The sequence below is a fragment of the Macadamia integrifolia genome, chromosome 3 (assembly GCF_013358625.1).
Source record: "Macadamia integrifolia cultivar HAES 741 chromosome 3, SCU_Mint_v3, whole genome shotgun sequence".
Lineage (NCBI taxonomy): Eukaryota > Viridiplantae > Streptophyta > Magnoliopsida > Proteales > Proteaceae > Macadamia > Macadamia integrifolia.
Window position 1 is genome coordinate 6,734,615 of NC_056559.1, and position 23,531 is coordinate 6,758,145.

At 37.9% G+C, this 23,531-nt stretch overlaps 2 protein-coding genes across 4 annotated transcripts; both read right to left on the bottom strand.

Annotated features, from left to right (window-relative positions):
• Positions 1–3,613: 3,613 nt before the first annotated feature.
• On the bottom strand, positions 3,614–7,227 carry LOC122073324. 2 transcript variants are annotated; one of them, XM_042637891.1, is made up of 4 exons: positions 7,105–7,227; positions 5,984–6,009; positions 4,556–4,897; positions 3,614–4,447 (listed from the first exon to the last, which is right to left on the bottom strand). In XM_042637891.1, the coding sequence occupies exons 3-4, from the start codon at positions 4,883–4,885 to the stop codon at positions 3,782–3,784; spliced, it is 996 nt and encodes a 331-aa protein (XP_042493825.1). In that variant the 5' UTR covers positions 4,886–4,897; positions 5,984–6,009; positions 7,105–7,227; the 3' UTR covers positions 3,614–3,781. The 2 variants fall into 2 exon arrangements, with proteins under 2 accessions (XP_042493825.1, XP_042493824.1); XM_042637890.1 differs by lacking the exon at positions 7,105–7,227 and adding an exon at positions 6,489–7,032.
• Positions 7,228–8,293: 1,066 nt separating this feature from the next.
• Positions 8,294–21,809, bottom strand: LOC122073322 (probable N-acetyl-gamma-glutamyl-phosphate reductase, chloroplastic). Of its 2 annotated transcripts, XM_042637889.1 has the most exons (15): positions 21,642–21,809; positions 21,416–21,512; positions 21,108–21,269; positions 17,555–17,662; positions 16,435–16,521; positions 16,215–16,265; positions 16,027–16,098; positions 14,224–14,343; positions 12,114–12,174; positions 11,949–12,029; positions 10,322–10,401; positions 10,131–10,220; positions 9,225–9,353; positions 8,965–9,100; positions 8,294–8,668 (listed from the first exon to the last, which is right to left on the bottom strand). In XM_042637889.1, exons 2-14 carry the CDS (start codon positions 21,467–21,469, stop codon positions 8,993–8,995), a joined length of 1,203 nt encoding a protein of 400 aa, XP_042493823.1. In that variant the 5' UTR covers positions 21,470–21,512; positions 21,642–21,809; the 3' UTR covers positions 8,294–8,668; positions 8,965–8,992. The 2 variants fall into 2 exon arrangements, with proteins under 2 accessions (XP_042493823.1, XP_042493822.1); XM_042637888.1 differs by lacking the exon at positions 21,642–21,809 and having other exon boundaries at positions 21,416–21,616.
• Between the last annotated feature and the right edge of the window lie 1,722 nt (positions 21,810–23,531).

Sequence of the window (23,531 nt, forward strand, 5' to 3'; positions counted from 1 at the left end):
TTCTAGGTTCTTCGACAAGATAAACTGCTAGGTAAACTGATGCAACTACTACCTTCGCTGGCGACGCTTATTTTTCATGGTTAGGGTGCCTCTAGCCGGCTATCTTTCTCGAACTGAAAAGTATGTTGCGAGAAGGTTATCTCGGGTGGATGTAGGCATTCGTACCAAACCATAGCAAATTCCTCGTGTTTGCGTGTGATATGCTTGTTTTTTTTTTTTTTCCCATTTTGTGTTTGTGCATTCATCCGAAGAGAGCTCACAGAAGGGAGGCTTTGGATGGAAGAGCTTGAAACTTTAGCTGCAAGTTGAGGAGGCATACATATCAATATGGCAATTGGTATAATCTGTCCTTTGACTTTACTAATATGTACTTCATAGTTCACATTGGATTCGTTGGCTCTTTTTCTAGATATTCATGTTGAATGCTACAAGGCTAGCTGCTGTAGAAAGCAAGACCCATGATATAAAATACAAGATTTATTGGGAGTAAGAGGACACTACCCACCTTTTCTTTTCTTGCCTCCTCTCATCCTCGGTTTGCAAAAGACCCATTCTCCCCTTTGATAGGGAATGGGTTTGGATTGATATGACCTTTGTGGGTTCCTCCATTTGTAACGATGTTATCAAACTTGCTTTTTGTGCTACCATAAACCACGTTTGAATGGAGCGCCGTAGATGGTCCTCCAATTCTCGTTCAGCGGATAAGATTTGGAAAGCCATCTACTTCGATGTTACGTCCAAAATCCGATCCCTCCATTCTCACCCGGTCCCTAATACCCCTAGGAATAGACATATCATTGCTTCCTGGAGTTTGCTAATCGACATCATCCCCCCTCCCCCTTGATGTATCCCCTTCTTTCCTCTTATGGGTTTCGCTCCCCCATCCCCCCCCCCAAACCAAATTTGATGTATCCCCTTTGATTCATTTTTGTGCCTTTAGCTTTGTCTTTGTTCCCCCACCCCTCCGCCGGGTGCTTGCCCTTGTTGGGGCTTTGTCTCCCCTCCCTCCCCCTTTTTTTTTCCCTTGTATATCTTTTTCTCCTTGGTAATGAATTTATTTATTCATCCAAAAAAAAAGTTGAATATGACCGACTATGCTATAAGATAATGAATCCTGAAACCTATGCATTAAAATTTTGTTTGTTCTTAGTTGATATTTATCTTTGAAGGAGTTTATGCACTCATTTAGTTCATCAAGACTAACATTTGATTGAGCCTGTACCAAGTTGCATTCTGCTACTGTCCATTCCTAATCCCTTCACATTTATGCTTACTTAATGGCAGTCACTATTGGATCATCAGCAAGTGCAGAAAATAAAAGAGAAGGCTTGGCGTCATAGTGAAGTATCCCAAATAAAGGTTAAATTTCTTGCTTTAACTAAACTAGAATGGTTAGCTTCCTGAGTGTTTCTATTCTTCTGAACATTTATTCTCCATGCTGGAACAAGAGGTGTTCAATTTCAATGAGTTTGTTGAGAGACAAGGGTAGGCAACTTTTTGCACCAAGAGGCATTTACTTAAATGAAATAACAAATATAAAAAGCATTTACTTAAATGATATTTGGCATAAATAAGTGTCAAAACACAAGGTGGCATGTAGTGCAATAAGGCGATTATCGCCTAGGCCCCAGGAAAACCGCCTGGACGCCTTGTGTTTTGGCACTTACTAATGAATATCCAAGGGGCATCTCTTACATCTAAGTCAAGTCACTGTGGGTTGCAAACCAGATGGATTCAGGGCTTAATGAGACCGACGTGAACTGAAACACTCTCAAATTTCAATTTTTGACACGTCATTTAATTGAAGATTTTAAGCCTTGCACCTATTTGAAATATCTATAGTTCTCTGAATTTTTTGCTTTCTAGAGTAATGTTACGCTGATTTACTCATTGCAGGAAGAGAACATTTTGTTGAAAATTCTAAATGATGAATTAACTGCTACGTTGAGGCGATCAAAGACTATCGTTTCATGTGTGAAGGAAGAACTTGCCCACTATCACACTACTAATGAAGCCCCTTTGTTGATTTTGACGAGGAGCACTGATTAAATGAAAAACTGAGGTTAATATTCATGAAAGAGATCTTTCTGGTCCATGGTTGGAAAAGATGGTGGTATTACTAAGAGGATGGTTGAATTGATATGCGCTGAGAGTTGGCGGCCCAACTTTCCAGATAAATGCATAACAAGAAAATAACAGAGGCTCCAATTAGCAGAAAAGCTAGTGGGCTAATGCACCAGTATTTTAAAGGTTAGTGTAAATGATGCTGCTTATATTTCTTCTAATCCTTAATGCAAGCATTTACAATATTAACTATTTACCTCCTAAAATTGTAGAACTTGACAGGCTCAGTGTGGTTCCTGTTTGAAACCCCCCCCCCCCCCCAAAAGGCATGTTAGCTGGATAAACAAGACCTGTATCCGATGTAAGTCTTCCTGCAGCAGAAGAGGACTATGTGAGCTGAAATATCGAATTACTTCACTGGAAAACATAATTGAAAGATTGGAAGTTTTAAGGTATGGAGAGAGATATTCTCCATCTGCTTCAGATATTGGAATATTGAAAATGACTGTCAACTGAGAATGGGATGCTTATTTCTCCCGAGCATAATAAGCGGAGAAAAGATCTGATTGTCTGAGCTTAAACCACAATTGTCGCCCAACTCAAGAAGGGGATCACAGACTTCATTTCTTTTTTGCTTTAAATCCGTTGAATCCACACAATGCCAACATACAGTGTTGGCCAGGAAGATTGTTACTTGTTAATGCTCTATCAGCTGGCCTAAGTTGTCAATAGAGCCATCCAAAGTGAAAACAGCTGTGTACTCTCGAACAAGTCCTCTGTGTTATAGTCTGTAAGATAATGAAATGTCATATATCAACAGTTCACCGTTCGTTCATCTTTATAACCATGCTTGGTATGTTTAATAACACAACGCATGACGAAGGCTTAACTTTTTTGTATCAACACCTATTTCTAGCAAACCATATGAAATCAAAGGTGATAGAAGCCACATTTAAATTTACTAGATTTGTCAATCTAATCAATACGCTTATCTGAAACAATGGAACAAAATAAATCGAGAACGGAAGTAGCATGGAAAGTTTCCGGTTTCAGAACTGGCCAATACACGATCCAATATTGTCAACTATAATCATAATCTCATCATCTCGATCTCAACATACCTTTTATGGTTCTGGGAACTTCACCCCTCTGAGATCTCAACTCTAAATCATGGTTAGAGAATGAGTTACGCAGGTATACTTTGAAAGCATTTGGAATCGTTGAGTAGACTTTTATAGTTAAGGCTGCCTTTGGTATGCATTCTTGGAATGTAATCTACTTATGGCAAAATATTAAACAAACCACCATAAGTAGTATCTTACTGTGTAAACATTGTCAATCTTATGGATAAGTTGAAACTAAAAACCACCATCCTTTACTTGATACTTGGCTTTTGAAGGCACATCTGTCTCATGAAATCTTCCTCTTATAACTCTTGATAGTAAGCCAAATTCCAGAAAACGGTGGTTTTTCAGGTAATGTTTTTTGGCACTTTACATTCTGCAAATGTAAACATGCATAACAGTTACTAAGATTTATAACAGCAAACTGTATACCAACCATCCATCCATCCAAATAATACTGCAAAAAAAAATATACAGTTAAACATCATAGAACTAACATCCAAGTTACCAACAAGTAATTCAACACCAGTGCTTATATATCTTTCAGCAATACTAAAATGAAACCATCCACTACTCTAGAGAGAAACAACTTATCATTCCAGCCGCTCCAGAAGCCAAATTTTCTTTTCTGTAGGAATACAAAGGAAAGCCTCTCTCAATTGTTCATTACCCACCATCTTCATTACTGCCTTTATATACAGTTCCTTCCCAATCTCTGGCATAGCATCCAACACTTGAATACACTGTCTCAAGCTGTAGTCTGTACTCCCAAAACCAGGGTATAGAGCTGAGAATTTGGTGTACCACTCCATACTGGCTTGAGATACATCACACATGTCCCTCATGGCCTCTGCGAGATCTGTAGTCCTACTCCTCTTCCTCGAGGCATTTGGGATCCTGTCAAATCGGTGGGTAACTGAAAGGACATCCCCATCACCGTCAGCATTTCCAGCATCAGATTCATCCATACCCATATCAGATTCACTCATACCCATATCAGATTCATCCTCATCTAAGTTGTGATCGTGGATAACTGAAAGGGCATCCCCATCTTTGTCAGCATTCCCAGAATCAGATTCATCCATACCCACATCAGATTTACTCATACCCCTATCAAATGCATCCCCCTCATCTAAGTTGCAATCCTGAGCATTTCCAACTCCTCCAGCCCCACTTGCATAATAATCATCATATATTATCTGCAACTCAGGCCATTGGGGTAGTCCATTTCTAATCAATCTTGACCAGCTTGGGTTTTCCTGAGAAAAATTTTAAAGGCAGTGATATCAGATGATAGTGTATTCTATTTTTCAAAGACTGTACTAGAAAGCAACAGACAACATTATCCTAAACAGTGAAGAATTTACCTTAATGTGCCTTTCCCAGACACCATCATCCTCTATTGTGCAAGTCCTAGTCACTGAATTCCAGCCAAAGCCTGATGTTTCCAACAGTTTTTTGAAACTGCTATAATCCATTCTGAGTTTGTTCATTTCATTTTGGAGCTCTAACATTTTAAATGGATGCCCAACAGCAGCCTCAAGCTGGGTTCTAATATTGTTCCACCCTGCCTCATTGAAAGTACTGGTGGTCTTGTTCCCTTTCGTCACCTCCTCAACCATGCATTTTACAAAAGCATCTATTTCATCTTTTGTCCATTTTGTAGACTCACGGTCATTGTTTGAAGTAGTAGCCATTGTTTCTACACTCTAATAGACACAATATATAAGACGTAAAAGTCAGATTTTATTTAGTTTTGTAATCGTCCTAGGTCTCAGTCTCATGACATTGATGGTATCAGTGAGTGAGATTATCATGAGCAGGATCTATCAGCATGTGGCTTAGCTCTCCCAACTTTTATGCTCTCTCTCACCCCATCTCTGGCGTCTGTGTGTGTGTGGGATGCTTGGATAAAGAAAAAGGAAATAGACGATTACAGAGAAACCTAATAGCTACTGTAAGCTACTATTTTACAGTAAAAGGGAAGGTCAACTGTTCAGGTTGCAAACACCAAAGTCATAAGCACCAAAATCAAGATGCAAGTGTTGAAACAACAACAAAAACATATATATGCGAACATCATAAGCCCCAAGAAAATATTAGAGAGAAAAAAATGCCAACAACCCAATAACATAAAATGCTCAGATTTCGCAACAAAATCCTATCAACACCACCAAAATCGTTTGATTGATGAATCATTTTTTATAAGACCTCAGAACAGAGCTTTGAAAGCCAACATATTCACTCAACAAGGATTATTCTACACCCCTAAGCACTCATTTGGTGGTGAAGTACCAGTAACTGAAAACAGCGGCACAAAGTCATGCTAGTGCTCCAATAAGGAAACACTGCTGTTGCTTGGGAAAGTAGTTATCAACACCAAAAGTTGGGCAAGAACTGAGAGGCACTGAGGGGGCAACCTCTTTAGTCCCACATCAACTAGGGGGCAGAGTTAGGCTAGTTGATAACCTCTAGCATCCCTTCCATGATCATGACATGTCTTAAATCCGTTAGGGGTTTGCCCCAAAACAGAGAATATCATGGCTTGGTGAGGGATCGGGATAATAGTATTCAAGCGGACCCGACATCATGTGGGGCCACAATGGTGATGCTGTGCGGTGAAAGGGGAGAATGTCACGCCCAAGAATAAAATTTGTGCAAAATGGTAACATATACATATGGTTTGGCCCCCTACAAATAAATAAGAAAACAATTCTGCACTTGGGCAGGGCAAAATCTAGGGTATTATGGAGGGTGCACAGAGGATGTTAGCAAAAAAATAGAATTATACCAACCTGAAATGCACTTGCTAGGAATCAACCTGCAAAGCATAATGAAGTAATGTTAGTGATAGTTGACGTACAAAGCAATTAAACATAAAGAAATAGAAGAAGAACCCAATCCGGTTAGGAAAAAAAAACCATAACAAATTTGTAGTAAGAGCCCCAAATAGGACAGGGGTTTCAGCAAATCCCTCGTATAAGATTATGCCCTGCAATTGCAGGGGAAAATCAAGGTTTTGTATTTCCAGAATCGGACATCGTAGGAGAGGGCGTTTAGGGTTTTGGAAGAGAAGGGAGCCTACAGCGAGCTAGATCAGAGAAATCGTTCTCTGGGTTTAGTATTTCCAGAATTAAAACTGCAGGAAGCTCGTCCATGTGGAGAAAACAAGAGGGAGAAAAAAAGGGTTCGTTTCATAGTTTGGTTTCAAGGAAATCACAAACCAGAATAGTTACGACCAACCATAAGAAGAGAGGGAAATGCAGTTTAAAAACGAAAGTAGAAGAAGAAGAAGATTACCTTTTTTAGGGTTTGAGGAGAAGTAGAGCAGTCGAGCTTCAACGAAAATAACGGAAAAACCTTTATTTCGTAAGTCCTTGTTCGAAAGTTCGAACTTTCGCTTGTTTCGGAACAGGCCTATACTGATTTTGGAGGGCATTTGGATTGGGAGTTGGTCTATTCTCTGGGCACATGAAATCAGATCGGATTTGTCAAACGGAATTCTACTCTCTTTTTGTTTTGTTGCCACATAGACATCCGCAGAATCAAGATTGAGTGTTATCAAACAGGTCTTAAATCATGAGCAATGGTTTCTTGAGCACAGCCTAGATGTTTGCCATGTGAAAGATCAAAAGGGTTTCATTTCAATTCTTGTAGAAAATTAAAAATAAAAAAAACAAAATGATACAATTAAGCTTACAGATTCTGATCCCCTACAAGCAGCTCTATAAGATCAGAGATACATGTAACATTCATATTATTATTATTTATTTCTTTATTTACTTATAAAAAAAAATTAAAGATTTCCTTAACTTTAGTTGAAGTAGTGATAAATTGATAATAAACAAAATCTTGTCATTGGGGCTCAGCAGCAAGCAGAGGCTTGCAAGGTTTACTAGAACAAGGGTAGACCAACCTGACTGTAGACTTTTCTTTGACATAATTATTGTTGTTAGAAGAGCTAGCATTTGTGACTTGTTACAGATCTCAGTGTGTAAAAGATTCCTGCAAATTTCCTTGGGGTTAATATTTTCAAAGGCATGATCAAAAGCCATTTTTTGATTTCTAGTTAAGGTCAGACATAAGCTCTCCAGTTGGAAAGGAATTTTGTATTCTATAGCTTGTAGTCCAGCTTGATAATTCAGTGATTACTAATATTTCTATTTACAATGTTGTAGTTTATTGGTGGCCTCAACATTCTATTCATGAAATCAATTAGTTAATGCAGAAATTTATCCAAATTGGTGATTCAGATACTTCTTGCGCCATCACCATTAAATGAAATTCCTTATGCAAGCTTAAGAAAGAAGGAGGTTTGGGTATTAGAAGATTACAAGATACCATTAAATGAAATTCCTTATGCAAGCTTAAGAAAGAAGGAGGTTTGGGTATTAGAAGATTACAAGATACCATTAAATGAAATTCCTTATGCAAGCTTAAAAAAAGAAGAGGTTTGGATATTAGAAGATTACGAGATGTCAACAAAGCAACGATTTCAAGCTTTGCTGGAATATCAAGTTTAAAAACTCCCTTTTTCTCCAAATTTATGCGTGTCATACCAACGAGGAGAGCAGAAGAAAGATAAAATTCACTGTTACCTCTCCAGTACCTCACCGCGCTGGAGATCTAGAAGATCCTAATCCTATCAAGTGGCACTCTAATCAGCATGCAATCCTCCTTTATTACGTCTGGAATTAGGAAAGTGTGGCAACAGGTCATCTATTGCAGAATCCTCTAGTCACCACTGGGAGTGGTGAGTACATAGGTTTTTGACATTAGAAATGGCTGGACAGCTCATCTATTGCAGAATCCTCTAGTCTTTCATTCTTGGTTTTCCAAAACATCAAAGCCAAGGCATCTGACTAACTCACTTGCCAGAGCATATTTGTCAGAACTAATATGTCTGGGAGGCAACTGATTTAGGGTAAGGTCTTATCCCGCTTGCTGGGAGGTTGTTTTCTGACTTGAATCCCAACCACTTGATCACAATGGAACGACCTTATTAAAAACTTTAAAAATCCACTCTAAATTAAAGAAAATATACCCTGACAAGCAAGGTTACTACCTGGCATGGCTATACATACCTTCAAAAATAACACAGCACATGATCCCAAATCCTAACATCCAATTAGATACTTCAATGGATAATCATTGGAGCAGTCCACTAGGATCAGTGGATTTAAGGTTCGAAAATTTAATTGATGAAGTACACAGTTTCTTAAATTATGGGTCATTTGAGGGCTAATATAATAACTTGTAGAACCTTAAATTATTAGGTCTGCAGCCAGCACTACAACATACATGATACAACAAAGGTGTTTGGACCTAATCAATGCACCTTATTCGCCATCATTTGGATCCTGATTAGATACCCTTGCTCAGCTCACCTACAAGCTGCAGCATACATAGTAACAGACAGTACACTCTAAAGCAGTGCTATAGTTTATCTTTCTCAGCAGCAAATCTGGCATTTTGCAGACCTGAAACATCCAGTAGAAAGATCATTTAACCAAATATATGGGAACCATAAATGGCCAACTGTGAGTCGGGTCCAGCATCTATACAGGCATTTTCAATGCTACAGCTTTTCAAGGCATCAAATGAATGCAACATACTATTGGATGGTCACAGGACACTTTCCACATGATACTACCATCAAATGGTGGTAGCACATTGATTCATTTATGCCATTTATTTAAGTCTATGCTTGTAAGATGCACATTTATCACAATACAATTATAAAAATGGTTGAGAACAATGCATGCTGTGTGCTTACCTGGTTTGAAACATTGATGAAGGATATGCTAAGGAAACAAAGGCTGGTAAAGGAGCCCAGCATTCTCAGGGAGCCTCATCATTAAGTTCAGGTTCTGTACAGCTTGACCAGACGCTCCCTTCACTAGATTATCAATCTGCAGTCATGTTGTTAATCTAAATTAAACCCCAGAATGCCATCAAATTAGCTCAAGATTTCATTTTCCGTGTCACTAGAACTTGAAAGAAATTCAACCAGAAATATTCAGGAGTTCAACATACAACAGAGATTATTATTGCTCTTCCAGGAAGTCGATCTGGAAAGACATTCATGAAGCAGTAGTTAGATCCTCGAACATTTCGAGTGTGAGGAATGACTCCTTTATCCAACAAAATAACAAACTCTTCATCCTGGCACAGGCAAACGTTTATACAATCAAAAAAAAAGAAAAAAAAACCAAGACTAGCATTAGATAAAATTTGCTTGGCATGCCAGGTTCAAGATTTTCAACAGAAAAATATCTGCATTTACACTTCCAAGGGTGAACATCAAAGTCGCATTCAAAATGCCCCCCAGTGACTCGTTACCCCATAAATGGAACTTAAATTTACTCAGATAGGTGTTTCAATTCATTCTGGCTAGTATTTTGTTACCCCTGTTGAACAGAAAGGCAAGCCAGAAGAAACATCATATACAGAGAAAATTTGGGGAGTTGGGAATATAATAACCCATCCTCATTATATCCGTGCACAAGTGATGCAAGGAGCAGAATGGGCGGTAGGTTAACTATCTTAAAGCTAGAAGCCGCCTACAGAAACATCTCAGCCAGAGATTACCCATTGCTTTGGAAGAATAATTAAAAAAAAAAAGGCAGCATCTACAGGACAACCAAATGGAGTGGATGGTTGAAGTCAAGGAATTACAATAGCACAACAATAAGGGAGGCCAACACAGATAAACCCTGACCCAAAGGAAGAAAACCATGAGGAAACAAAGATGAGGAAACAAAGGAAATCCATAAAGAACAATCTCTCAAAAGAACGCTATCCCAGAACATAATCTAGGACAACAACTCCTTGCTCAGCTAAGATCCACTTACAGAATTTTCCATTTGAAATTTTTTAAGTATCGACATTCCTGAGTTTCCTAGTGGCACTTTATATAATAAGTAAGTTAGGAAGATATACCTCATATGAGATCTTCAGTTGTTGGTAAAGATCATCAACTGACACACCAGGGACCACTTCAACATATATGGTTGACTGCATCCCACGGCTCTATAGAACATCCAGAAGTTAGACCGTCTTTAAGTGCTTTCTTAAAGAAAACAATGACTATAATAATTAAAGTACTTCACAAAGCAGATTAGAATTTTCACCATTGGCATTAGGTGAGGAGTGAAGCTCACTGTTACTTTGGAAAGTGAAGCATCAGAGAGCCCCTGCTCAATTTCGGGAACTGAAAATGAAGAAAAGAATCAGCAACCAACGTTCTATATAATAAATTAGAAGGCTTTATTATTCTTTTTACAATAATGAACTTTGGGCAATTGGAAAGATCAACCACCAAAAATCTTTAACTGGGCAACAGTGAATTCTAATATTTGGATGTGCAGATTACAGTTAAAACTTCTCTTATTATTGGCAAATAATTATTGTGCATACCAGATTTCTCAAAATATGTCCCAGTGATGTACTTTCAAAGATACAGGAAAAAGTCACTGACCATCCTATCGATGAACTTTTTCAATATTGTTTGGAATCATTCCATATTTTGTGGGTTTTCCTTTTTTTTTTTTTTTTTTTTTTTTTTCAAAATATATTTATTACAATGTGGTTAGTCCCCACCCTTTGCAGTAGCAGAATTGGTCAATTCAAACTGGACTTGACCAATCCTAATTCTATTTCCACCCAATTCCTCAACCCATGAACTAAATTGGCCGATCTGATCCGGGCTGAATTGCAACCTTAAAAACCTGCAAACAAACCCAGACCTCACACATCTTGATATCTCACTCATTTGGCCACGTCAGAGCTTCAAATTTTGGAGAGGGATCATTTTTGGCCAATTTATGCACCCATAGACTCCAAATTGACAAAAACATTGCATTTGGGAGATCTAAAAGGGATTTTTCGAACCTGGGAGACATTATGTGCAACTCAATGTAAAACTCAATTTCCCTTTCTTTTTTGTTAATTTTGGTATGACTAAGATGTATGTGGTGCATATATCTTAGATTACAGTGGGATTTTTCTGAATTATTTTTGCACTTTTTTAAAATGTTATTAATTTTTTGGGCCGATTTACAGGCTGTGGATTGATTGGAAGATTGGCCATTCAGGCCGATTCTAAATGGAATTGGTTCAGAATCGATAGGGACCGATTCTGATCCCAATTCCTTGTTTTAAAACCTAGTGTCCACAAGATTCCACCCTCCCGCGCTCTCAATTAAGATCTCCATCAGGAAAGAAGAGAATAAATGAAACCAGAAATTGGTTCCCATTGGTAGCAGCTTTGGAAGAAAGAAGAGAGTAAACCCCCACAAGTTGATTCCCATTGCCAGAAGCTTTGGTTTGCACTAGAAATATATTCTGGTGATGCAGACACACTGGATAACAGGCGCAAAACCCCTGATTAGAGACCATGCCATTCCACTCTCCTCCAGTTTCTCCCTTCACCTCTTCTGTCTTGTTTGTACCACAGCAGTGGGCTTCTTCCAAAAACCAATGATTGGGCTGCTAACATCCTGCTAATACTCTCATGATTGGAGTTTTCTAGGAGATTTTTAGAGCAGCTTGTAAGGTTACTGTGGGGGGGGGGGGGGCAGAAGCTTTGGACGACTTGCCAGAAGGCAGTGATGGATAGGCAAAGAGTGTGGGAACAATGTGTACATTTCATTTTGTCATCCTTTGAATCTTGTTCCATATTTGGTCGACTTGAGGAAAAAGAACAGAGGAGTTGGGGGATATCATGTAACCATAATCCCTAGAAGCACAATTGCATACCATGACGATGTCTTGTAATTCCATACGAGTGAATGCCTTCAGCAATTTCAGTGTATAGATTGGATTCTTTAGCTCCACGCCCTGCAGGATATACATAAATAAAAAATCTGCCAAGTAATGCCAGAAATGAAAATGCAAGGATAGATGAAACAGAATCATCCTCACCTGCTCCACTTACACCAGATTTTGCATCAATAATTATGTCCCTCAGCTTTATAAGATTAGCCTGCATCAAAGAGAAAATCACCATCTACAAAGATATTGAAATAATAATGACAGTATTTTCCATAGCCTTGATCATACAATAATGCACTGAACTAGGCTTTCTTCTAGTGATAGGCAATTAAGTGATTAACGGTTCAAGATCCACCATCTTCAAGAGTTCCAAAGCAAAGAATTGCAGCTCAATATTTGAACCATATTATTACCAAAGATCCGTCCGAATAAACAAAAGGGACTGATTCAAATTGAAGAAGAAATTTGACTGACGAGTGAATGGAACTAAAATTTTCCCCTTAATTTATGGTCAGAGACTCTTTTCATCCCAATAAACACCTTATTCTCTGGGCTTGGCCAACATTTAGTTGGATTCTTCCACAAGAACTCAGAGACCATTGGCCTTTTCTTTTAGTGCAATGCAAGTCCATCTCAGGGTCATTCTAACCAATACTTGTTTCATCTTCTGAATAAAACCTCAGACCAACAGGTTTCTTTTGTGTCGTCTACAGGCTTTGAAGCTGGCAGCGGTTCCCAGATTGAAAGCAATACAGACACCCTCATGGGGGTTCCCCTGGATCAGTAACATGTGCAGTTCCACTGCCCATGTCAGCCCCATGACTACTGCACTTCTGCCCCACCCTTGAGTATTCCTGAATTTTCTTAAACAAAGTCTTAAAAACCCTGTGACAGAAAGCTGACAAGGCTGGAACCTTTCATTTGGGAATGGAGGGAGTACCGTAAGGAACTGTGATCTTTTTGGATTTAAGAATTATCACCAAAAAAAACTTGCACATTGTGTTTCACCAGAAAAGATGCCCTCAAATCTCATCATCATTATCCAGGAAATTAGGGGAAGAAAAGGAGTATACAGTGACCTACTTACAGCTTCATAGTGAGTTGTTAAGTGTCATTAAAGTTTATCAGTTGGAGTTACAGTAGGGCTTCTTTTAGTGGAGGCAATGGGTAGAGGTTAAGGTTAAGTAATGCCCTTACCTTTTACCCTCTAACTCTAAGAGATTAAGGGGATCCTTAGCCATACCCTATAGGGTAGGGTAACGAGTTCCCTTACCCTTACAATGTAGGTATGGGAAATAATTCTCATTACCTGACAAGCAAAAAGTGAGTCGGTAAAGCTTCATCAATGGCATTTCAACCTACAATTGTCAGTGTAGAGCATGATCAATGGTTTTTGGGTTCAAGAAATAGGCCATGAGTGGATCAGATCAGATGCTAGAGATGTATATATATATATATATATACACACACACATATATACTCTCAAAATCACCTAATTGTTCCCACCTAGATGGATAAGCCCCCTTTACCCTACCCTCCCCATTTGTTAAAAAGGCAACCCCAAAAAAAAAATCCCACTCACCGTTACCCTCCAAGGGTGGGTAAATGGACAAACAGATACCCATTGCCAGCCATAGCTTCCATAATCATTTATATTCATTCAGAACACTGGCTGACCAGGAAAAAGACCCCAGGACCTTGTTTCTCAGTCATAACTGTGTTTCATTTCAATTGTAATAATTTCCCTCAACCAGTATTCCTTAAATCTATTTATCTATACAACTACTAGGGATAAAGATGCATCTCCAGCTGAATATGTTCAGGAAAGTAGTAATCATGTTTTATTTTCATCATTGTGTTGTAAGCTCGATGCTGCAAGATGTTTCAGTTGCTGCAACCACAGGAAAGTGAAGTTATATATAAAGGAAAACAGGATAGAAGGGCTGACTTATGTTTTTCAGGAAAGTACTATAGTCTAGGTTTAATGCTTTGGAAGGCAGGTGGCCCATCTCTCTCCATGCGGTTTGGTAGAAGGGTGGAACTACCAAGATTCAATTTTGTATGTGGAGAACAATCACAGGTTAGCATCTTACTATTGCCTATTTGATTTTGAGAGGCCTCTACTAAACTAATTTCTTGCGAGCACATAAAGAGATAAATGCCAATCAGAAATACAGAAAACATGTAGCATAATTGAAGGTTTAAATAAAAATGTGGACCAATCAGAAGCACATAAAGAGATGGATGCCAAGATACAAACCTTTATCAAGGGAACAAGAGGAAGTTGTATGGATGTTGGATAACAACCAGGATTAGCCACAAGCCGTGCATTCCGAATCTCTTCCCTTGAAACCTCTGTCAGACCATAAATAGCTTCTTCCTGGATTCAATAAGTAACAGAGATCACAAGACATCAATAAATCACAAATATGTGATTTCTGGGCCTCAAATAAAAAGGGTTAACCTCTCCCACTTCCCTGGTTAGCATAATTGTCATGTTGACAAGCTGAGCCACAGCAATGACCAGCTGCCTTGATACCAAGGTGGGTGTGTCAAGGTGACCACCGTAAGTTATATATAGGTCAACATGTAGAATACAGGGGGAGTAAGAATGAGATCATAGAAACACGTATGGGTAGAGATGAGGCATGGTTGACATATATAAAATGTGGAGGGAAAGATCAATAGGTTTTGGGAGCCTCGTCAGCTAAGCAAGTGTGTTGGCTTGGCAATTCCTTGACAACCATGCTAGTTATAAAAATTATGTCCAAGTATTGGCAATCAATGGTGCAATGAGACAAACTAAAGAAAATGTAGCATGAAATGCAACTTTTAATTACCATTAAGAACATAATTTTAATATAATAATGCTTCATTTCATTGAGAAATAAGAGGGTTTCCTTGCAGAGAGAGTACTAAAAAGAAACCAGTGACATTACTTAAAGGAAGCTCTGAACAAAATTGGTTTAGGAAAAAAATGTCTTCCAAAAAATATAACAGAACCCAAAACCAATGGCTAACTATGAAATGGCTATTGGTGGCTTAGTAATAACAAGCACTTAAACTAGATAAAAATACATTTTAGCTATTCTAGTCTTAAAATTTGTCCACTATACAATATAGGAAAAATATGTCTTAATACGAATTCCCAACTCCCAACAAACATAAGAAATCCAGAAAGAGGTATCCAGGGTTTAAAAATTCAGATCGGAATCAGCAGAATCGACTGATTCGACTGGGGGGTCGATTCTGATTAACACCGATTCTCTATGTACTCAGTCCAACTGAGTGAGGATGTTCCAGCCACCAACCGATTCCCGGCCGATTCCGGGCCGATTTGAATCCGAACAGATGTCCTGGAATCAATGGAGATCAATATCATATCCCATTCCAAGTTTTTAAGCCTTGGAGGTATTCATGTGATAATAAGGATTTTGTCTACCTTTTCATATGCCTTAGAGGTAGACTAGCAGAACCTTAGAAAGTGATTCAACAACAGGGAGGAGGATAGGGAGAGATCTAGTGCTGCTTGAACACATTTTTCTTCTTTTGGTAGTCCAAGGAGAGATTATTATTGAATAATTCACTCATTGTGTTTTGCTAGCAACTTGTGTTGGGGAGTAAACCTTAATCTTCAAGGGCTTTCAGTTTGCTACTGTTGAAGAGATAAACTCAAGTGGCCTTAGTTAATAAGGTGAGCAGCTTTTCTGTAGAGAGGTTCTTTTGTGACCTTATCTGTAATGTCCCTCTGTTTATTTGTGCAGCACTGGGTTTTCATTAGGGATTGGTAATTTTAAGCTTCTATTATCTGACTGGTCATGGATCCTGCATGCAGAACTTGGAATCAGGGATCAGATAACCACCTCGTCTACACTGACCATGTAATGGACATTTTGCCTAAAGCATTTTACATTTTCACCGTTGTTTTTTCTACCTTACAGACAAGATATTAGTTCTTATTACTTCATAGGAGAAAAAAAGGAAAACAGAAGGTCGACAAATAGATTAATTAGAGATATGACAAAACTAAGAGAGTATGTAGGACTGGAACAAATAAGTTCACCTGCAACTCAGGTGCTCTGTGAGGCTGACCGTACCATTCTTCATACTCATTGATATCCCGAAGCCGGAAGTCCTGCAGAATCATCCCATATTATTTTCTATTGCCAGCAGTTCAAATTTAGAAGACAACAAACAATGAATGATGCCATGAAATTTGACAATGTACTAAAAAGTGCACCCAGAGCGTACTGCAGAAAGATCAACAATCTTCAGCTGCTTGGGAAGGCCTTTGATTATATCCTGCAACAAGAAATCAGCAGTCTTCATGTCAGAATCAAGTGGATTTGATTGAAGGCTTCAGACAGGTACCAATCATTTTTCGTAGGTATGTGTCATCCACCAGTGTAGAATCTGTAGATGATTAAATGCTGCAAGACTGAGTTAACAATAGATAGGTAAGTGGAAGAACCTGTGTTGTTCCATGTGGCAAACAGCAAAACACAGCATCAATATTAGAAAAATCTGCATCCTTGATAGCAACCATATCTGGCAAGTTCTACAAACCAAAACGGATTCAAGAATCATATTTCTTCGTTTCAGAAAATTGCCATAAGAAATTATTGATAACACAAAATGAAAGTTGCTTCCCAACTAATTTAACAGGACCACCGACTTGCAAATCAGGAAAGTAGAATAAGACTTCTTATTTCTTATGGGTATATTACATATTAACTTCACTACTTGGTTATCAAGTTCTTATAGATGATTCCTCTTTCCCTCTAAATTCTCCAGGAAACTCCTTCACAACTGTTTCAATTCAGCTAGTTATCTTTCTTCTTCCAAATCCAATTCCTCATTTTTTATCAAGATACGTAAATAATATTATCTCTTTCCAGGTTCCATGTCTAGTTCTTGGCACAACACATCCTTTGTTTCTCCTCCATCTCTTTATAGACCCAGTCACCCAAAACCATTAACCCTAGCTCTATAGTTATGTTTTAACTCAGGAAAACCTGTATTCCTTACTGTGCTGACAAAGGAAAAATAGATGAAGTCCATCACTCCATCTAGCTCTTACTTGACTCCCTTTCAGAAGTTTGCAAATATTACCCTTTTAGGTATGTGTTCACATCCTTGTTACCTAGACATGGCAAAGCATCCAACTTGGATGCAGCAGATATTCATTCCATACATTCTCATTGGCTTACAGGAAGTGCCAGACACAGGTTTTGATCATACTTTGAAGTGTTCAGGTAACATTGGTGCTAAAATACTCATTGAATCAGTCCTTGCTGGTTAGCCTATTTGAGAAGCATGTTGCCCTAATACCAAAATTCAAGGACAAAACCTAATCAATAACTTGAAACTTTAAACAGAAGGCGTCAAACAATTCGTCTTTCATAAAAATTATATATATTTAGTGCTACTAAATCAAGCAAGTCATAGAGTAAGATATATGAGTTATGTTAGGAAGTAAGATATGAGTCAAACATAGAACCAGACTAACTTTTTGACGCAAGGCTTCCAGGAAAAAGTCCACTTTCAAACTCTAAAAACACAAAGGAATCCCTGAATATAAAGAATCATACTTGCGTGACTAAATGAGGAAATACTGATCCTATTGATTGACCAGCTTTTCTATCAGCAGTCATCAGTGTGATACCAAAGTTTGGATGATTTGCTAGGAGTCGAACAATCTGCCAATTAAGACATCAACACATAAGTCACGAAAAAATTGCAAATAACTAGAAAGAGAGAATTAGAATGCATCATGCCATCACTAACAAAAGAAAAGTTGTGACAATACCATAACAGGTTAGACCAGTACCTAAGTATAGAAGAATGAAGAAGCAAAGAGAAGAAGAGAATATAGACCAAATTTCAGAAAACCTATCTCACAGTTATGTGTATATCATGATGCAGGCGGTATATTATAAAATGAAAGACTCAATAGAGTCATGATCGAGTACAACTCAAAGAGTGAAACCCCACAGTACTATTACTTAGTTACATGCCACCACAAATAATAAATAACACCACGCATTGTTAAGTGTCACCAAAGCTACTAAACATCACCATGACTAGAATTTGACAAAATTCATGTAAGAGTATTAGCATTTAGCACATTTCTAGAAGATATTCTTTTCAACAAATATATAAAGGGCATACTCAGTGCACGAGGCTCCCACCACTGTGGGTTCCGTGTGGAGGGTCATAATGTATGTAGCCTTACACCTACTTCATGAAGAGGCTGTTTCCCAACTCAAACTTACAACCACTAGGCCGCAATAGAGCAACCTTACCGTTGAGCTGAGCTCCACCCCTCTTTTTCAACAGATATAAGCAAATTATTGTCTCAACAGTATACAACTACCAATTTTTGCAACCTTACTTTCATTATAAATATTTTGCTACTTATCAGAAAAAAGGACAAAGGTTAAGGGCTCTACCCCAATTAAGAAAGAATGCATGTAAGATCCATGCATTAAAGGAATGATGAGTCAAATATGCCAGCATGTTTTTCTGGTAAGCCTGTAGGAATTATATACCCTAGTCCAGTATGTGAATTCCAGCTTCATCTCTTATGTTCTAACAACTAACAACTTCTATCTGAGGACACTTAATGGATAGATTTGAAATTCTAAGAGGCTACAGGAAAGAGTCTATATGCCTACAACATGGAACTACTTCTAACCCTGGGCACAGGAACCACTTCTTAGTACCCTAGGCAACACACTATTTTGTTGAAATTTCTGGCTTTATAAGCTCTCAGAACATCTATTCATGCAAATTTTTGAAACCCCAACGCATCCCCATGAACCAAAGAAGTCCATCCCTTCCAGTAATGTTATAAAGACAAGAAATGTCGTAAGAACAGAGTATCATATCAAAGAGTTCCAACCTTAAGTCTCCAAGCCAAATTGGCAGAAATGAATCTATAGAAAACTTTGTGCCTTCTCAACCCAAGTCTCGAACCCCAACTTATGACATCCTATATGCTCAGGTAAGTACCATAAACATCATTCTCTAGCCATGCCAAGAGTGACCACATCATATGCAATAAATGGATCAAAACATCTAACTCATCTAATATTCAAAATCCCTCATAACTGAGAACCATTTGGTAGCAGTTGTCTCTAAAGTGCCACAATATATGAAAACTCAGAAACTATCAACATATGTTGTATACATCAATATGAACTATCAACTCTCGCTCTCTTGATAAGATTTGGAGCTCCATCTCCTTTGATGTAAAAACCAAACTCTCTCGGCTTGCTACCACATGTATTCCCTCCCAAAGAAACTGTCACATTGTAAATTCCTGGGATCTTTTGAGCTCCACCACTAGGAATAGTAATGCTCTTTAAGCTTCTTTGCTTCTCCCCCTCCCCTTTTTAGGGGCTGTAAGTCTTTTTTCTCTTCGTTTGGTAATGAATTATTTATTCACCCCCCCCCCCAAAAATGGTGTTTCAGTGGAGCAATTCCTTTACCAATTAAAACATTATGCAACTTTGCTTTTCTATACTCACCAAACCAAGTACACTAATTCCGCAGGTACCAAAGAACAGCATGCTATACATATGGCTAACAATAGTAATTTGGTAATGCAAACAAGTAGAGTTATGCTGTGCTTGCTTAAAAACTTGAAACATTTCTTTGTTTGTAAACCAAAAGCATAAGAAACTCTGAGAGATAGAACATAAAATAAATAAAACTTTATGTTTGGCAAATTATTATTGTCTCAAAGATCTGTTATTTTTCAAAATATCCCTGCATGGGTATCTAATCTGCCACGTGGAGATGATATGTCCAGTCCACCATTGGATAGACAAGGTCGAGATTAATCACGAGTGAAATTTCTGCGACTAATTCAATTAAATGCCCCTACACATCCCATGTATGTCCCTGCATATGTATCAATACTCTAGAGATTAATGTGCACTCTCCCAACTCCAACTGCGAATAGATGATTTAGATTTAAGAAAATGTAAAAAATGGATGGCTCTGATTTGTTTGTGCTTTTCAGAAACATCATCTTCCATTTTACATGGATAACTACCCTTTTTTTATAAAAATACTTTCCAAGCAAAGCCTCACTACCCTCAGTAAACAACCCCCATCATGCCATGAAGTATATAGGAATTTCATTGTCAGGCATGCTTCTCACATGCTACATGTTAAGCACACCTTAGAGTTTTTGTACAGAATGCTAAGATAGAAGTAAAGGCCATGAAGAGCCACTACTATTCCCATTTTACACATTTTAGTCCCAACCAAAATTCCTTAATGGCTTGTAACTGTCCTGAGAAACTTAACAACATGAGCATTGGATTTCATTCTCAAATGCTGCAGTCACATAATAATTATTTTCCCTTCTTCCAGGTAGATATGCTATTTTCTTAACCAGGCATATGGAGAAAGAATAGACTTTGCCACCAAAACTGAGCCAAACAGTTCAATCACATTTTATAAGATAACTCGCAAACAGACTCTAACATCTCACAACCTCTTGATTGCAAGCTCATCTGGCTCTCTGTTAGCAGGTCTCAGCTTCCAGAGGCACATAACAAGGAGATTTGGGGTTTTTTTTTTTTTTGGGAGGGGGAGGGGGGTGTTGAATGTATTGCTTGCAATTGTAAACATTTGGACCCATGCTCTGGGACCTAAAGATATATTCCTTTCAATGGGACTATCAAGTTATAGTAAAAAGTATAGTAATGGTTTGTAGAGGAGCGCACCTTGAGCAACACCAGAAACTAACATAATTTCTACTCTATTATGCAATCTACGTCATTGATTAATAAATAAATAAAAAAAGAGCAACTCGGGAGAATAACAAGGGAAGAATATAAGTATTCTAAGAACACATAATCTTTCCTTTTTGTAACCAAATAAATTAAACATGATTATTCTTTCCTTTCCACCCTTGGTCTTTTTTTCTTAGTGTAGTTGGTTCCCCGTGGTAATCTCTCCGACTACTGGCTTGTCTAGGCTGGCCTTCTATTAAACATGGTAAGCCCCACCCCTAAGTCCGTCACTCACTGAAACCCGGGAATCCTCCCTCTTAGAAGTCATTCTTAGCTCGATTGTTAAAAGAAAAGGTTACCATTCGTGTCAAGGTGGAAAATGGAAGAAGGCTACCTCAGAGCCGGTATACCCACTGGCCCCAAGAACGGCAATGCGAACCATCTCCTCAGACTTCTGCGTTTTCGTCTTTGCAAACTGCAAGCTTTGCGGGGATGAAGCCACAGAACCTCTGATACAAAACTTCCTTCCATCTCGCTTTCTAATCGTCGTCTCGCCCTACCATTAGGATGAATTCTTTCAGTAAGAAAATTTCAAACACTTCCATGCAATTGTACAAATGAAGAACTCCCCCCCCCCCCCCCACACACACACCCAAAAGAAAATAAAATCTTAACTTTATCACCATTAAAATGCATACTGACCTTCCGAAAGCATCCTGAATCGAGAGAAATCGAACGGAAAGCTGCAGAGCTCATTGGCAACTGAAAAGCTGAAACTTCGAAGACGAAATGTGGTTTTCTAACACAGACAATCGTTGGATGCTTAGGGTATTAATAAAACTGAATGGAAATCGGAACAAAATTTGGAGAATATGCTAATGCGATGATAGATATCAAAAGGGCAGCGCATAAATCTGATCCTTATTACCTTTTTGATAAAGAAGCTTTTGAACTTCTCGAAGTAGAAAAAAAAAAAAAGCCTCTCTTGAGTCTTCAACCCCGACACCGTGACAGGACTGCTTGCTCAATCGGAAAATAATGCTTCCTAAAGCTACTGTTCAAATGAGTTTTTGGGTCAAATTTGTAATACCTAGTGAGTGATTCCTGAGAGGCAACGACTCTATTTATGCTTGTAGTACTAGCAAGCAGCTTGGATTTTGTAAATCTCATTTCGGTTGTTTCGGTTTCGGTTCGAATCTTCCGTACCGGAAATACTCTGTAACGAAACATTTCCAAATAAGGTCTGTCCCCCCCTCCCCCCCAAAACGACCTTTGGATCAACTCTCTTTCGATTTGCAGTTACTGACTAACCTCCTTTCTGAAAAAGCGACGGGTAACCGAATCCATATGAAACGTGCGTGGAAGGGAGCGAGAGAAGAGTGGGAAAAGTAAAAGAAAATAAGAAAGAATAGATAAAAATTGGAGAGAAAATAAGAAAAAGAGTGATTTTATCAACGACCTGTGGCTTGGAAAGCGACGCCTATCTTACTCAAATAGTTTTAGTATTAATCGATTTTTATGTAAATAGTTTGATTCGATTTATTACAAGAATTCTTAGGTAAAATCAAAATCGAATCATTGAACAAACGTTTTCAAATATTGTATTTTAAACCATTTATAAAAGGTTTCGATTTAGATGATTACAAATGGTTTTTTAGGGTTTTAATATTTTATTCAAAAGGGTTTTTCTACTTTGAAATTTTTTATTGAAATGGATGTATACTTACTTAACCTTGAATCGAATTATTTAATATTATATGTTTTCTTTTAATAGTTGTTTGATATAAACTTAATATTTTTTATTAAAATGTATGTAAACTTAATATTAAATGACTTAAATTTATCATGTATATGTTAATCAGTTTAATGGTTTACTAACAGTTTAAATGGTCTCAATTGTGAAACAAAAACCGAACCATTTATTAGTCGATTTTATATTTCAGTATAAACGGCTCAATTCGATTTCGAAAAATGATTTCGATTTGATTTTCACATCCTTAGTTCAAAGATGGACTTCCCATTAGATACTTCAGATATGAAAGATTTACAATAGCAATAACTACTTGCACACTCTCATGTCTCCCCACAACTACAACAATTTTCCCATGATGATTCAACTCACAATCCCATGTAACTTTTTTATCTATCGGCTCCCCTCAACAACATACAATTAATAATATAATAACAACATACAACTAATAATTTGATAATTAACCTCAATACCCACGTACTTAAAATTCCAACCCCCTTAGAAATTACCCTTATCCTCAAGGGAGATAAAGTACGGTTAATTAACATGGATCCCTGATAAAATAAACAAATCTCTATATTTGTTCCATGTTTGCTTGCACTGCATTTTTTGAACTAATCACAACAACTTCAACTGAGTGATCTATAACAAGATCAACCAGAACCAATGAGTTAATGTTGTTGATGTCAAATTTATTCATAGCAACATGCATGCATGTAATATCAACAAGAGTCGGGAAACATCAGTAAAATCTTGAAGAAGCACACGGAGTAGGTTTGAAGGGAATCTTGACTTATTTGGGAGAAATGTTCTAATCAGGCAGCAATCTTCTAGACATCCTCACCAGCTCCAGGTTTTGGAAGCGTCTTCAATATGCTTTCATAGCATTGAAGGAACTAGAAAACTAAAAAATTATTCATTCTTGTGCACCAATCAAAGCTTGTGATATGTAATTGGGATTCTCCTCCTTTTTCTTGAACTGACCTAGACTCTACTGGACACATTGACAAACTTTAACCATCTCATTAGAGATCGCCATCATTTCCCAAATGGATAAATGCATGACTT

Coding starts and splice junctions, on each gene's coding strand:
- LOC122073324 (XM_042637891.1), bottom strand. CDS start 4,885: ATGGCTACTACTTCAAACAATGACCGTGAGTCTACAAAATGGACAAAA. Junction 4,448..4,555: donor TCTGGGAAAGGCACATTAAG/GTAAATTCTTCA, acceptor AATTTTTCTCAG/GAAAACCCAAGCTGGTCAAG.
- LOC122073322 (XM_042637889.1), bottom strand. CDS start 21,469: ATGAGCTCTGCAGCTTTCCGTTCGATTTCTCTCGATTCAGGATGCTTT. Junction 21,270..21,415: donor ATTCAGGATGCTTTCGGAAG/GTCAGTATGCAT, acceptor TCCTAATGGTAG/GGCGAGACGACGATTAGAAA. Junction 16,266..16,434: donor TGCCACATGGAACAACACAG/GTTCTTCCACTT, acceptor TTCTTGTTGCAG/GATATAATCAAAGGCCTTCC.